The sequence below is a fragment of the Apostichopus japonicus genome, chromosome 2 (genome assembly GCF_037975245.1).
Source record: "Apostichopus japonicus isolate 1M-3 chromosome 2, ASM3797524v1, whole genome shotgun sequence".
NCBI classification, from domain to species: Eukaryota; Metazoa; Echinodermata; class Holothuroidea; order Aspidochirotida; family Stichopodidae; genus Apostichopus; species Apostichopus japonicus.
In genome coordinates, this window is record NC_092562.1 from 2,678,888 (window position 1) to 2,692,171 (window position 13,284).

Sequence of the window (13,284 nt, forward strand, 5' to 3'; positions counted from 1 at the left end):
ATAGACCTCAGGGTCATCCGCATATACATCAAAACCGGTTAATCTATTTTGGGGGATACCTAAAGATTTTCTACGGCTGTTCGATTTTCAACTCTGTATCTTTCCAAATAAATAAATATATATATATATATATATATATATATATATATATATATATATATATATATATATATATATATATATATATATATATATATATACATATATATATATATATATATATATATATATATATATATATATATATATATATATATATATATATATATATATATAGAGTTGGTTGGTTGGCGTCTATCTTGGCGCAGAGTGCTCTATGTCCAGTGGACAGAGCGGAATATAGTCGTGAGTTGTCTGACGATCGCTATAACGCGTGAAACTCCGAGTTACAACTACTAGTGTTCCACTAGTCTCAACCAGTATCAACATATATATATATATATATATATATATATATATATATATATATATATATATATATAAATCACTAAATTCGGTGCTATAGGGCGAAATTGAACAATAGGAGAGGGGGGAATTCGCCCTATACCGTCCAATTTAGCGGTATATATATATATATATATATATATATATATATATATATATATATATATATATATATATATATATATATTTATATATATATATATATATATATTTATATATATATATATATTTATATATATATATATATTTATATATATATATATATTTATATATATATATATATTTATATACAGGGTTCGGTTTCTTCCGGAAGAAACCTATTTCTTCCAGGGACGTGGAAGAAACTGGAAGAAACCTGTTTCTTCCAGGTTTCTTCCAGTTTCTTCCGGAAGAAACTGGAAGAAACTGGAAGAAACTGTGAAAATTGGCTTATAAGCAGCACAGCCCACATACATGATAAAGAGACAAATAGCTTACCACCATCTGACTGAAATGCATACCATTGAAACCATCAAAATATGATATTTTTGTTTTGATTATAATTTTGGGTTGTTTTTCTACACCAAAAGATGTTTGCTTGTAAATCACAATATTGAAGGACTACTTATGATCTTGTGATCCCCCCATCAACTAGAATTGCATAACTGGCCATACTGTATGAATGATTAACCTGGATTGGCCCATGAACTGAGGATTTAATACAATGAACACCAAGAAAATAGCCGAACAATTATCTGTTAGATTTAGGCAACAGTTTAATTTCTGCAACTCCCTAAATTACAACAGGAGGACTTGTCATCCCAACAGCAAAAAGAACAAACATCCACAATTAAACACAGCTGGCCACAAGCCAGCCCTCATTTCACACTACAACTTCCAGTCGAATCTGTACCCCTCATGTCTTGAGTTCAATCTCCACAAAATATGGTCATAGTGGTCAATGTTATCGTAGTAATGAGTGTGCATTGTAGTACGCCTACACTAGTTTCCAGGGAACACTTGCCCCTCCACTCAAAAACTATAAGGACTGGGCTATAATCAGGACCATCCTGGATTCCTGGTCTGCAAGATATAGCTTGCCCATAGTTGTTCCCTGAATTGTCCGCTGCTAGTAGCCTAGTACTATATTGTGTACAGTATATGCTGGAAGCAGGTCATGTGCTCCAAACCTAGATATAGACTACCTAGATGACACTATAGTGCTTCTTGTCCATTTATTACATAGTTAGAATTCATTGCAGGTTGTTATGAAACTTTATCGACAGTTTTTCCCCCAAAAATGAGTTTCTTCCATTTTGTCCGGAAGAAACTGGAAGAAACCTATTTCTTCCGAGTGGAATAAACCGCGGTTTATTCCGCGGTTTTTTCCACCCCCGGAAGAAACCTGCGAACCCTGTTTATATATATATATATATATATTTATATATATATATATACCGAAGATTTGAAAGCAAAGCCTATACTATTCTGTTTTTGTCTTTGAAAAAAAGCAATTTCCTCTTTCTCTCTGAAGGGGAAGGATGGAGTTTCTCATGTCCTACAGATTCTAAAACAGGAACTGACTTTAGCCATGAAGCTATGCGGTAGGGTTAAAAATCATTATATCTTCTTCAATGTTTCTTTTTGTTTTCACTATACCAAATGGATAAACTAGGTGATATATACAGTAACATATAGGCCTGCCTATATTAGTTAAGTTTATTATTTGTTAATATCCTTCAGCTTTTTAATTTAGTTTTGACATATATATACACATAAGTTTGTAAATTGTACCTAACACATTGACAACTTTATTTGATACCTTTGTAAAGTCTGGGGGAGGGTCGTGATTTTCTTGAGGTGGGGGGGGGGTCGGGGGAATGAGGTTGCCTTATTTAAATCCTTCGAATCAGTGAAACCAGAAAGATATTTTAGTCAGATATGTTTTCTTTAAAGGGAGTGAAGACTCGCGCACAAAGAAACATCTGATGCCGGTAATCTGACATTAATGAAACGTGATACCTTGTTATCTGTTATCTAGACCTGAGATGTCCATCGCTGCAATGTACACTGTGTTGTAGGTATTGACCGTAGCTGCATGAACTGACTGTACACTAGTGTCTAATTACCGACGGTAGCAAGCTGTGTATGTATTTTCTGGGATCGATGATGGTGTCAAACACTTCTGTTACAGCTCATTCGAAACTATAGTCAGATTACCGGCATGAGACGTTTCTTTGTGCGCGAGTCTTCAATGCCTTTAATCCTTAAAGGAGCATTCCAGAGATACATTTTGAAGATGGATATCTTGCAAACCGGGACAGTAATATAAAGGCTATACTAGTATCCAACTTTAATTCTGTTTTGGTCTTGCACTGTTACATATCAAGACTAAATATCTGCTTAATAGTCATTCTTTATTTTGAAAGAGAACCAGTGTGGCGCCTTCTATATCCATGTAATGATTGAATAGGTTTCCATATATCGCCGACCTCTCTCAGTTAAACAAATTAACACAATGTTTCTTATCCTTTTTCTCTGTATTCACAGGAATCTCATCTTTGCAAGACTGCAATCCTTCACTTCTCGTCCACGAAGGAAGCTACCTTCCATCAAACTTGTAAAGAAAAACAACAACAACAACAACATCAACAGCAACAACAACAATACAACCAATTAACTGCAACAGAATAAATTAATCACAGAAACTATTTCACACTTATAATTAGATTTACAGAATTCTTTATAGTTTGTTTTCGTTTATGACAGTCTGATATTTATATATATTTTTTATATTATTGATAGATGTAATGGAAAGACTAAATGATTATATTAAAGAACGCATACGAGGGGCAGGCGGACGGGGGATGGGGTTGGTTTCGAAAGGTGATAGATTATATAGACCGTCTGGTCGGATGATATTAAGGGTGGCGTACTCAGGATCCTCAAAGGTGGATGGTGGGGTGGCATTCTAAATCTAAATCACCTTCCCCACCCTGAATTCTCTCATCCCGCCCGACCCATCCGCCCTGTCTGCGCACTCGTGGATTGTGTTATTGGTATATAGTATGTTATTAAACATTGAATGTAAGCTGATGTAAGAAATGAAAGTAATGGTTTGTGTGTAGTGTGTAATCTTAATAATCTATATATTAGACAGACTATAGCGTAATATAATTAAAATAATTAAAATAATAAAATTGATAATATTCTGTGTAAATTTGTGCAATTCTGTGTAAATCTGTGTAAAGTTTAATATGCATGCACCCCACAATGAAACAGTGCAATATACTGATACTCTATAGTATAATAAAGTTGCTGATATTTATGTATTGTGTTTAGCGTAATAATCAACAGTAAAATCTAGTTGATAATTATAATTACAGATGTGTATCGTCGAAATCTGATAATACAGAATGCTACCTATCTATACCCTAAATTCATACGTTGTATGTCATTATACACTGTACTGACGTCCGTTCGAAAATTGGTTTGTATGTTTTCTGTAGTTTTCAGGTAAAAAAGATTGTTGTCTGTCATTGCCGGAGTATATCGCTTTGTTTATATCAGCAGTCCAACCCTTACGCAATTACTGGTATATATGACGTCATCGGCGATAACACCCTATAATATGTCTCCATCACATTCTACCAAACAAAATTTATGGGGTGTGACAATCATATATATATATATATATATATATATATATATATATATATATATATATATATATATATATATATATATATATATATATTATACACTAAAGTAATAAAGGCATTAGTATACTAATTATTACTATTATTTATATATATATATATATAATATTACTATTATTTATATTAGGCACACATACGTATATACAGAAACTCCACAATATTTCTTATAGTGTGTAAGTTCTATACTGAGTGTATCCGGGAGAAGTAGCCTATCTCTTGAATAAATGTACCCTATACATAGGTCATTATCATATCCGGCAAGTCGCTATAATAGAAAGTAAACTGATTCTAAATTTGAGTTTCTATTCAACGTATCGCACCGGAAGTCCGTAATCGATTATTGTTATCCAAAATATAGCTGGGAAAGGCCATTATATGTTACCCGCAATCATGGGCGGCGATCCGTACTTCCGAGTGGGGGGGATATGACCTTGCTGACTATCTAAGCGTAGCGCCACCATGATTTGGCGCGAAGCGTACAAGAAACTTTTGGGATTTACAAACCCTCTAGATGGCAGGAAACGGCACTTCCCGAGGTTTCCAAGCGGCATATACCCAACTTTAAAATAGGGATATCATGTCCGAAATATCTCATAATCAGGATCCAAAATACTTTTTTTTTAATTTCGGGTGTTATTTTGGAAAAATTGCCCCTGTCAATCTTGTTTCAGGCGCTACGTTAGAATGTTCGAGAGCTCTTTTATATTATTCGATGAAGAAAATGGCCTCATGCAGGCTATAATAGGCCTATACACATGCAATACACAATTACACATAGTTACATTCCTAGGTACCGATTGCTAGAGCATCCAGGTGAAACGTGCGTTAAGCATTACCCTGGTAACATGAGATTCGAGGGAACATGTACGTGTGTAGGCCTACTATAGGGCCTATATGAATACTATGAGGGTGCATATATGTACTATATCAATACCGTAGGCGCAATAATACATTTTGTTGTTATAGGGCCAATGAAGCCTACAGTCAACTATTCTTGCTTTATAAAGACGGTTTATTTGAAAAGATTGCACTGCGTTTATGGTAGGCGAGAAATGAAGCTAAAAAAGAGCCGTACATTCACGATGATGCATAAATGTAGGCATGAAAAATATTCTTATCCCTGGCATTTGGTGGGGGGATATAGTGTATTACATCCCCTCCACCCATTTTCATGGGGGATATATCCCCCCTTCCCCCCCAGGATCGCCGCCCATGCCCGCAATGTAACCGTTTATGTAGAGACATTGACAAAGACGACACCAAGGCTTCGACTGGATATTTACATCTATTGCATCCTTGAAAACTACAAAAAATATATATATATATAAATTCTCAATTAACGTACAAAATATCACACAAAATAATCGATAAATCGCAAGCAGTAAAAACATACAAAGTATCACATAAAGACTAGAAAATGCCAACGCAAACCTCAAAGACGCAACTTAAATAGTTTCTACAATTACACATTTACATTTAAAACTCCATAAACCGTATTAGTTAAAACTTACCTCTTTGGTATCTTTTACTCCTAACGCAAATTTGTTGACAATTAATTAAAGGGCGTGAAGACTCGCGCACAAAGAAACGTCTCATGCCGGTAATCTGACCTAGTTTCGAATGAGGTGTAATAGAAGTGTTAGACACCACCATGGATTCCAGAAAATACACACTATTGCTACCGTCGGTAATTAGACACTAGTGTACAGTCAATACATACAGCTACGGTCACTATCCACAACACAGTGTACCCAGCAAACACAAAACGTTATCATAACATTTTTAAAAGAGCCTCTAAAATATGTTTTTATAACGTTAAATGTGGTGTTATAAAAACGTCGGCATGACGTTTTTATGAGATATTAATGTTATATCAATGTTATATTAATGTTTTCACGAAAAAATGTTTTGAAATAATAGCCTGAAAACGTTTTCGTGACATATTCATTACACTTACCACAAATAACGTTATCAACACAAAAGACGAAACGTTTTAATAACGTTTTAAAAACGTTTTGTGTTTGCTGGGTAAATAGCAGCGATGGACATTTCAGGTCTAGATAAAAGGTAACAAGGTATCACGTTTCATCACTGTCTACATTTTGTAGCAACAAGAAGAAAACTCAACATGCAAGCAACGTAAAGTTAACTTTTTCAGAGCGCGGCACGCGGTTTGGGGCAAGTCTTCAATGCCTTTAAAGGTCACATAGTATCAGTATGGGTAGTATACAGGCTGCCACACCCTGGCATAAGTAACATGGAAAGTATACAGTAGAACTCTGGTCATACAACTGACCCTATACGCATATCAAGAATACTAATGAGCCCTTTGATCTCATTATGCCACTTGAAGGAATGATCAAACAGCAGAAGGCATGACCTTACCTACTGAATAAACATGAGGCACTTTCTCATTGGCCAAGAGGAAATACACACTCTCTTACACGGCATAATATTGGAATGTGCTGTCAACATGTAATGTATGTTAGCTACATAAGCGGCGGCATCAGCGTATAGCAATTCCCATGCAGGGGCAACTTGGAGAAATCTTCTATCCCGTGGATGTGATAGGCGGACCGGTGGGAACCTTTAGGTATACCTTACCATTCGCATTGATAATTGAGAAGCACCACCATTGGCAAAACCAGTATCCATCTATATCACTCTTTTTCAAACTTTTCACTACCCAACATTTCGAAACCACAACAAGTGTGGGCGAAAGGCTTTTAGTTCACTCACCCCCCCCCCCCACCCTACCCCTTTCAACCGAAGCCTGCAACTTAACAGCAATGTTTCTATATATTTGGTGTCCCTTGAACAGAATGTGAAACATTTCCATGAGGCTTAAAAGAAAAATAAATTACGTATCATAGTATAAAATCAATTTTGCCAACTGTTTTCTATAAATATATGTATTTTTCATTTTGTCTTTCTTTCCAAATGTACCCCTCACATTGTGTGAATAATAATTGGAAACATGATGCAATTATGGTTGAACAAAAGCATTGTACAAATGTCACCTTTTTTGGGGGAAATGAAAATGAATTAAAGTATTAAAACTATATACAAATATGTAATAACATAATATTTCATCCGTAAATGTCCAGATTACATTGGAAAAGGTTACCCTATGAAACTGAATCGCCGAAGTATACTTTGACTGTTTACATATAAATTAAACCATTGTAGCATTACGTTAACGGTTAAACGCTAAACGTTAAAGGGAATGTATGAAAGCGATTGATTTCAAAAGATGATGATATCATGATATTAAAACCAAAATCTCAGATATGATATTATAAAAACACATAACATCGTGTCCACATCCAACTGAAGGAATTTCCTGACTTTCCTCCAAAAATGGATTACATTTTAAAACACGCACGCAAAATCGTATATACATGTACTGGTAACATTGAAACATGTACTGCACACAAATGTAGTTCAAACTGTGGATATATGATGATAGCATCCCCACACCCAAACAAACATAATTTCAGCGGCACCACACCCCTTAAACATTCCCCCTTTCCCAGGGATGGATATCACCTAACCTCTGCCCCCACGGTCGTAGATTGTATACTTGGATGAGTAACTCACTTTACAATGACCTCCGGTCGGGTATGTAACCCAAAACCTCCACATTGCTTAACCTTATTTGCTTCAAATATACCACCTCCTTTGTCCATTCGGCTACAACACCAGTACAATTGTTCGATCAATCAATCAATCAAACAACAAAGTATCTACATATAGCGCATTAAATCCAGAGTGAAGCAATGGTACGCGAAACCAGAGAACACGCGAGCCCTGGTTAAACACCCTTGGTACACCATGTTAAACAGTCAAGAGCCAACGAAATAAATGTCCGTCGGTAGAAAGATCATTTGTGGCCGATCCATTGTTTTCGAGTTATCCGCCTAGATACAAATGGCATCACGAATAATTTCTGCGAACGCATCTTTAATGAGCTAATGAATATTCATATGGATGCGCAATAAGACGTATATAGAGTGTTTTATGTGGTGATATTCAAAGCCTCCTGGATGACGGCTATTCAGTTAGGGATATCAATGTTAGCAGCGAATGCTACGACGAATGTATTGATAACATTCAAAAACATTAACAAAATGATTGATATGAACTGGTATTGCATTGGTCTAGCCCAACAGAACAAGTATTCTGGATGGTCTTGATCATGTGGACACGGGTTACCATTTGGCGCCATTTCGATATCCTGCGTTCCATTGGACTCCTTATTTCGCCGCTTTCCTCGATTTTTCTTTCTTGTCAAGAGCCCGTTTTCCTTTTCACATGACAATGTTGATCGATACTGAGGTAAAACAAATGCAGGATAAAGAATATGCATCTTGAAATCAGGAATTATTAAATTCAACTAAAATTTTATCTTAAAATTCAGAACTCTTTCCCCTCCCCCCCCCCCTATTTGTTTATATTGAACTGTAGTATAGGTACGAATAATATGTTACAAACACATATCGGAAGGTCGTCAGAATTGCTCCCAACTATATTGGAGAAATGAAACAATGAACAGAGCATGCTAAAACTTCAACAAGAATGTTTGGTTTCGATGATAATCGTATACCTTTGCATTCCTTTAATACGTATGTGTGTCTGTGTGCGTGTGCGTGTGTGTGAGTGCGTTTGTGACGCCCAGCTTGTAAATATATATATATATATATATATATATATATATATATATATATATATATATATATATATATATATATAGTAACTAACCGATATATGGTATAAGCTTCTCAAAAGCAATAAAACACGAAAAAATTTTACAGACCTCAAGTGCTAATATTATTCCGGTTATTACTTGCAGTATAACAGATGAAATGACTAGGCAGAGCGCCACTTTGGAGTACGCGTTAAGGCTCTCTTGTTTCAGTAAAATAGCAAGGAGTGTAGCATTCGATGATAGCGCTGAGGTATTGAGTAGCCCCGAAGAAACGATTTTGGATTTGTTGCCGTTCCATAGGTATCTTTCTACATGTTCGTTGCCAACAGTTGCCATGGTTACCCCTGTTCCTGTTTGGGTTGTTTTGATAATAAGAAAAAGAGCGCAAATATTATATTTATACGAAAATTATGAATAAATGTTTTCTTTATTGCTTGATTGTACCGAACCACCTTTAAAACATCACTTTGTATATGTATAATAACACAAGGTGTATAAGAGTGGGCCTTTCGGGATTCGAATTTACTTGGAAAATTTGATGTCATATTTCGGTTGTTGAACTATGAGCCTACATAATATATGTATGACGTTGTCCTGTCCTGTTAACGTTATTGTCGTGTTCATCGCTCATCCACCCCACCCCACCCCCTTCTCATTGCAACCCGCCTTTCGTATGTATGTATTTTCACTTTCATATCTTAAGAGGAACATGATGCAGAAACTTTCCGTGATAACTTTCGAAAATTTCCAATAGTTTTTATCTTCTTTTCCCGTAATTTACTGCGTGGATATTATCCTATTTCTCAAGAATTTTTTATTAATTACAGTTCGATGATGCTTTCGACTCAAACGCTTCGATTGTGTTAAAGAATAAATCTAGTATATATATATAAATATCTATATATATATATATATATATATATATATATATATATATATATATATATATATATATATATATATATATATATATATATATACATATATATATGTTGTAGACGCAGGGATGTTCGGGGGCAAATAACGTGAAAATTAAATAGAAAAGAAAAAAAAAATATTCCAAACTGTTATAGTTGAAATTCCATCTCAATATCTTGTTCCTAACTCAAGTTATGCAAGATAGTCTGCATTGTCAAAGCGAAAAATTGTATTAAAACGTTTACTACTTTCCTACTACAATCTTCGTTATGGTTGATCCTTGAAATCTGATACATGTCTGCTTATATCCTGTCAATGTTCTTTATATATTAAAAAATCGTAAATACTTTTTTCTGTTTATAGTTGTTGTTTTAGAAATGATGTGACATACGTCTGTGAAAAAAAAATGAGGTTTAAATATTATTTTAAAAAATTTAAAAATTATGCAGCTGGCTTATAAAATACACCATTCATTCACTTTGTTGTTGTCATATGCATTCACAGGATAGCACCAAAATTTGAGAAAAGTTCTTAACTTCGTCATACAAAGTGATATGGGGATGTGTGTGGTTAGGATTGAAAGATGCTGGAAAGTTCATCTGGCGCCTTCGTATTCCTTTAAAAACACTGCTATGATCCACGGCAGGTTAACCATTAAACGATTAAAATGTCTAGACTATATACTTAGATTAACATACACGCTACTACCGGTTATTGTTTTTTCGGATACAACACAAAACCCAATATGTTGATTTATGAGAATTTATTACACAAGTTTAAAAGAATCGTGTTCGTTCCATATTTCATATTGATGTAGCTTTTATATTACTAAGATAATATTTCAAAATTATTTGTTATATGTGGAGGGAGCAATAATTAATGAATCATTCATGGAAAAAATGATATCGAACCGTCTCTAAGTTTGTTAATAAAGTAGAAACATGGATCGGTCAAAACAACCATTGAACTTTCGTAAAAAAAAAAAAAAAATGACTACTTTCATAACAATGTAAAAACAAACACCATGAAAGTTCCCCCCCCCCTCCCCACCCCCCAAGTCGGGCATCTGGTATGTATGACAATAGGATATACGTTAGTTCCAACTGTGAAGTGACATGAAAAATGGTTATGTCTTATCATCTAGCAAATAACAAAGTATACGTGACTTATTTTAAATGTAATCTGATGTATGGAAAAGAAGTCTTACCGTAACTGATATATAGTTAACCAGCTGATCACTACCACTTTCTTGCAACTTCTGTATCCTTGACTCAGAAAGCGAATGGAGGAGTCAACAGTACCACGTTAACATTTTTTTCACAAAAGGTTCATTGATGTGTGTATTTTCACTTCCACTTACACTTGCACAGTTGAGTTCCTAGTTCCTCTTTCAGTTTCCATTGGACAAGCTATATGTCTATACTATAATTAGTTGTCCATGCTTAGGTCAAGAGATGTGCTTATGTGTGCAGCTAATGTAAGATATCATGTAATAACTTGGCCAGTTTGAGGTGTTATAGAGTTTCGTAGACAGGAGAACGCCACCATAACCTATAACGGGCATTTGCGGTAAATTTGAGAATAACTGCTTGGATTTGGATGCAATGGCGGAGCTAGGGGTATTGGTCAGGGGCGAGAATGGTCTGTAGGGGCGCTTTCGACACTATCAGAGCCGTATATACGGCTCTGGACACTATCTAAGCGGAGCGCCACCACAGGTTGGCGCGGAGCGAACATGATTTTTTTTTAGTAAAGATACTCCCTATAGATCGCCGGAAATGACCCTTTCCATGGGCCTTGCTAATTTGCAGATAAACGAAGAATAAATAGTAGTTAGAGCATTTTGTCAGAAAATTACACCAACAAAATGTGACAAATGTCAATAGGTAGATGAGAGCGCATTAAAAAGTCAATAATCGCGAATAAGTAAAAAGTGGTAAAAAAGCTGAAAAGGGCGCCAGCAATCCTTTCAAGGGCGTAGGAACCGGGGGGCTGGGGGGCGCCAACCCCTCCAGTGAAAAATGTGGAGGGGCGGAAGTATCATTCCGCCCCCCCGCTTCGCAAGTCAGAAAACCCCTTTTTCATTTCCAAATGAGAAAATAAATCTCATTTGGAGCACCAAATTGCATCTAAGGCCTGGTGAAAATACAAAATTAAGTTTACAAAATGGAGTGGGTGTTGAAGTGTGCTATATTGCACCAAATTGCATCTGAGGCTACCTGGAAATGCAAAAAATTCCAAAGGGGAGGGGGACACCCCTCCCCTTAGACCCCTCCCCCAGGCCGGCCATCAGTCTTCAGCCCCCCCCCCCACTCAAAAGTACCTTCCTACGCCACTGAATCCTTTTGAGTCCGCCAGTGGGGATCCCCCCCCCCCCCCTCTCTGACTGTATGGACGCTCCGCCACTGTTTGGTTGATAATGATGTTGAGATTCACTTTCTCTGTGTCAGAAATGAATGGACCTTGGCTAATATCAGAATGAACCTTGGCTAATATCCGAACATTTACTGTAAGCGTTTCATGGATTGCATACTTATGACGGTTATTCCTATCATTGGACCCTTGTTAATTAAACGTGTAAAAACGGCAAGGAGGCTTGTGTTGCTAAGGTACAACGAATCCTGTCGTCTGCTAGCGCAAAGGGTTTGTGCAAAGCGTAATCATTTCGTGATATCCCCTTTCATCTTGATGTGTTTAAGTGAAATATTTGGTAAAAATTTATTACAACTCCCGTTTGATCAACTAGATTTTACCTTTACATATGTACACTGTACTGTATAGCCAATAAGCAATCTCATTGCGTACATGTTTAGAGGTAACCAAATTTAACGAACGTATTACTTATTACTCACCAGTCACTGGCGGATCCAGAGCCTTTGTTTGGGAGGGGCCAAAGTGGCATTAGAGTGATATGGGGGAGGGGTCTAAGGGGAGGAGGTGCCCCCCTCCCCTTTGGAAAATTTTCTATTGCTGAATGCCCTCAGATGCAATTTGGTACGACAAAAGTGTACAATGGTGATGTTAATTTACTTCTAAAAAAAATGTTTCCCAGGTGTAATTTTCTAAAATATTTATAAAACAAAGTTGGGATCATCTTTCTCAAGAAATTTTATTTCTCATAGGTTATAAATTTCTTACGACCAGCCTGTAACTGCAAAATGGTGTTAAATTGTATATCCTCATGCTCATACATTTACATAGCTCCCAACTCTCGAGAAGGCAAATGCTGGTCCATGCCACGTATCGCCGTCCTGGGGGAGGGGTCCAAGGGGGTGTCCCCCTCCCCTTTTGAATTTTTTTTGGAATCCTGGTGATGCCTACATGTAAAATGGTGGCACTTAGAAAAGCTTTTGTCACCCAAAATTTTCTGAGAAATATGCATTTTTTGTGTGTAACATCAATGAATTGAATAGTAGGTGATAATTCATTCTTTCCCGTGGCATGAAAATGTTCGCTGCTCGCCCCAATGAAAAGAAATATAGGCTAATTTGAGGTTCAAATGATGCTGTAAAGGAG

General features: G+C 36.1%; 1 protein-coding gene and 1 long non-coding RNA gene across 4 annotated transcripts in view; one reads left to right on the top strand and one right to left on the bottom strand.

Moving 5' to 3' along the window:
- LOC139974036 (2-Hydroxyacid oxidase 1-like) overlaps positions 1-4,058 on the top strand; it is a 137,462-nt gene extending 133,404 nt beyond the window's left edge. For 2 of the 3 annotated variants that reach the window (XM_071980961.1, XM_071980954.1), the window contains 2 exons: positions 1,958-2,027; positions 2,974-4,050. In XM_071980961.1, coding sequence (XP_071837062.1) covers positions 1,958-2,027; positions 2,974-3,047 — 144 coding nt within the window. In that variant the 3' untranslated portion in view covers positions 3,048-4,050. Of the gene's footprint in view, positions 1-1,957; positions 2,028-2,973 lie in introns of all 3 variants that reach the window. The other variant, XM_071980968.1, reaches the window with a different exon arrangement.
- Positions 4,059-7,022: 2,964 nt separating this feature from the next.
- On the bottom strand, positions 7,023-11,261 carry LOC139974059 (uncharacterized). Its single transcript, XR_011795379.1, has 3 exons — positions 10,976-11,261; positions 8,959-9,200; positions 7,023-8,475 (listed from the first exon to the last, which is right to left on the bottom strand). It is a non-coding gene; the product is annotated as an uncharacterized lncRNA (long non-coding RNA).
- Positions 11,262-13,284: the final 2,023 nt, after the last annotated feature.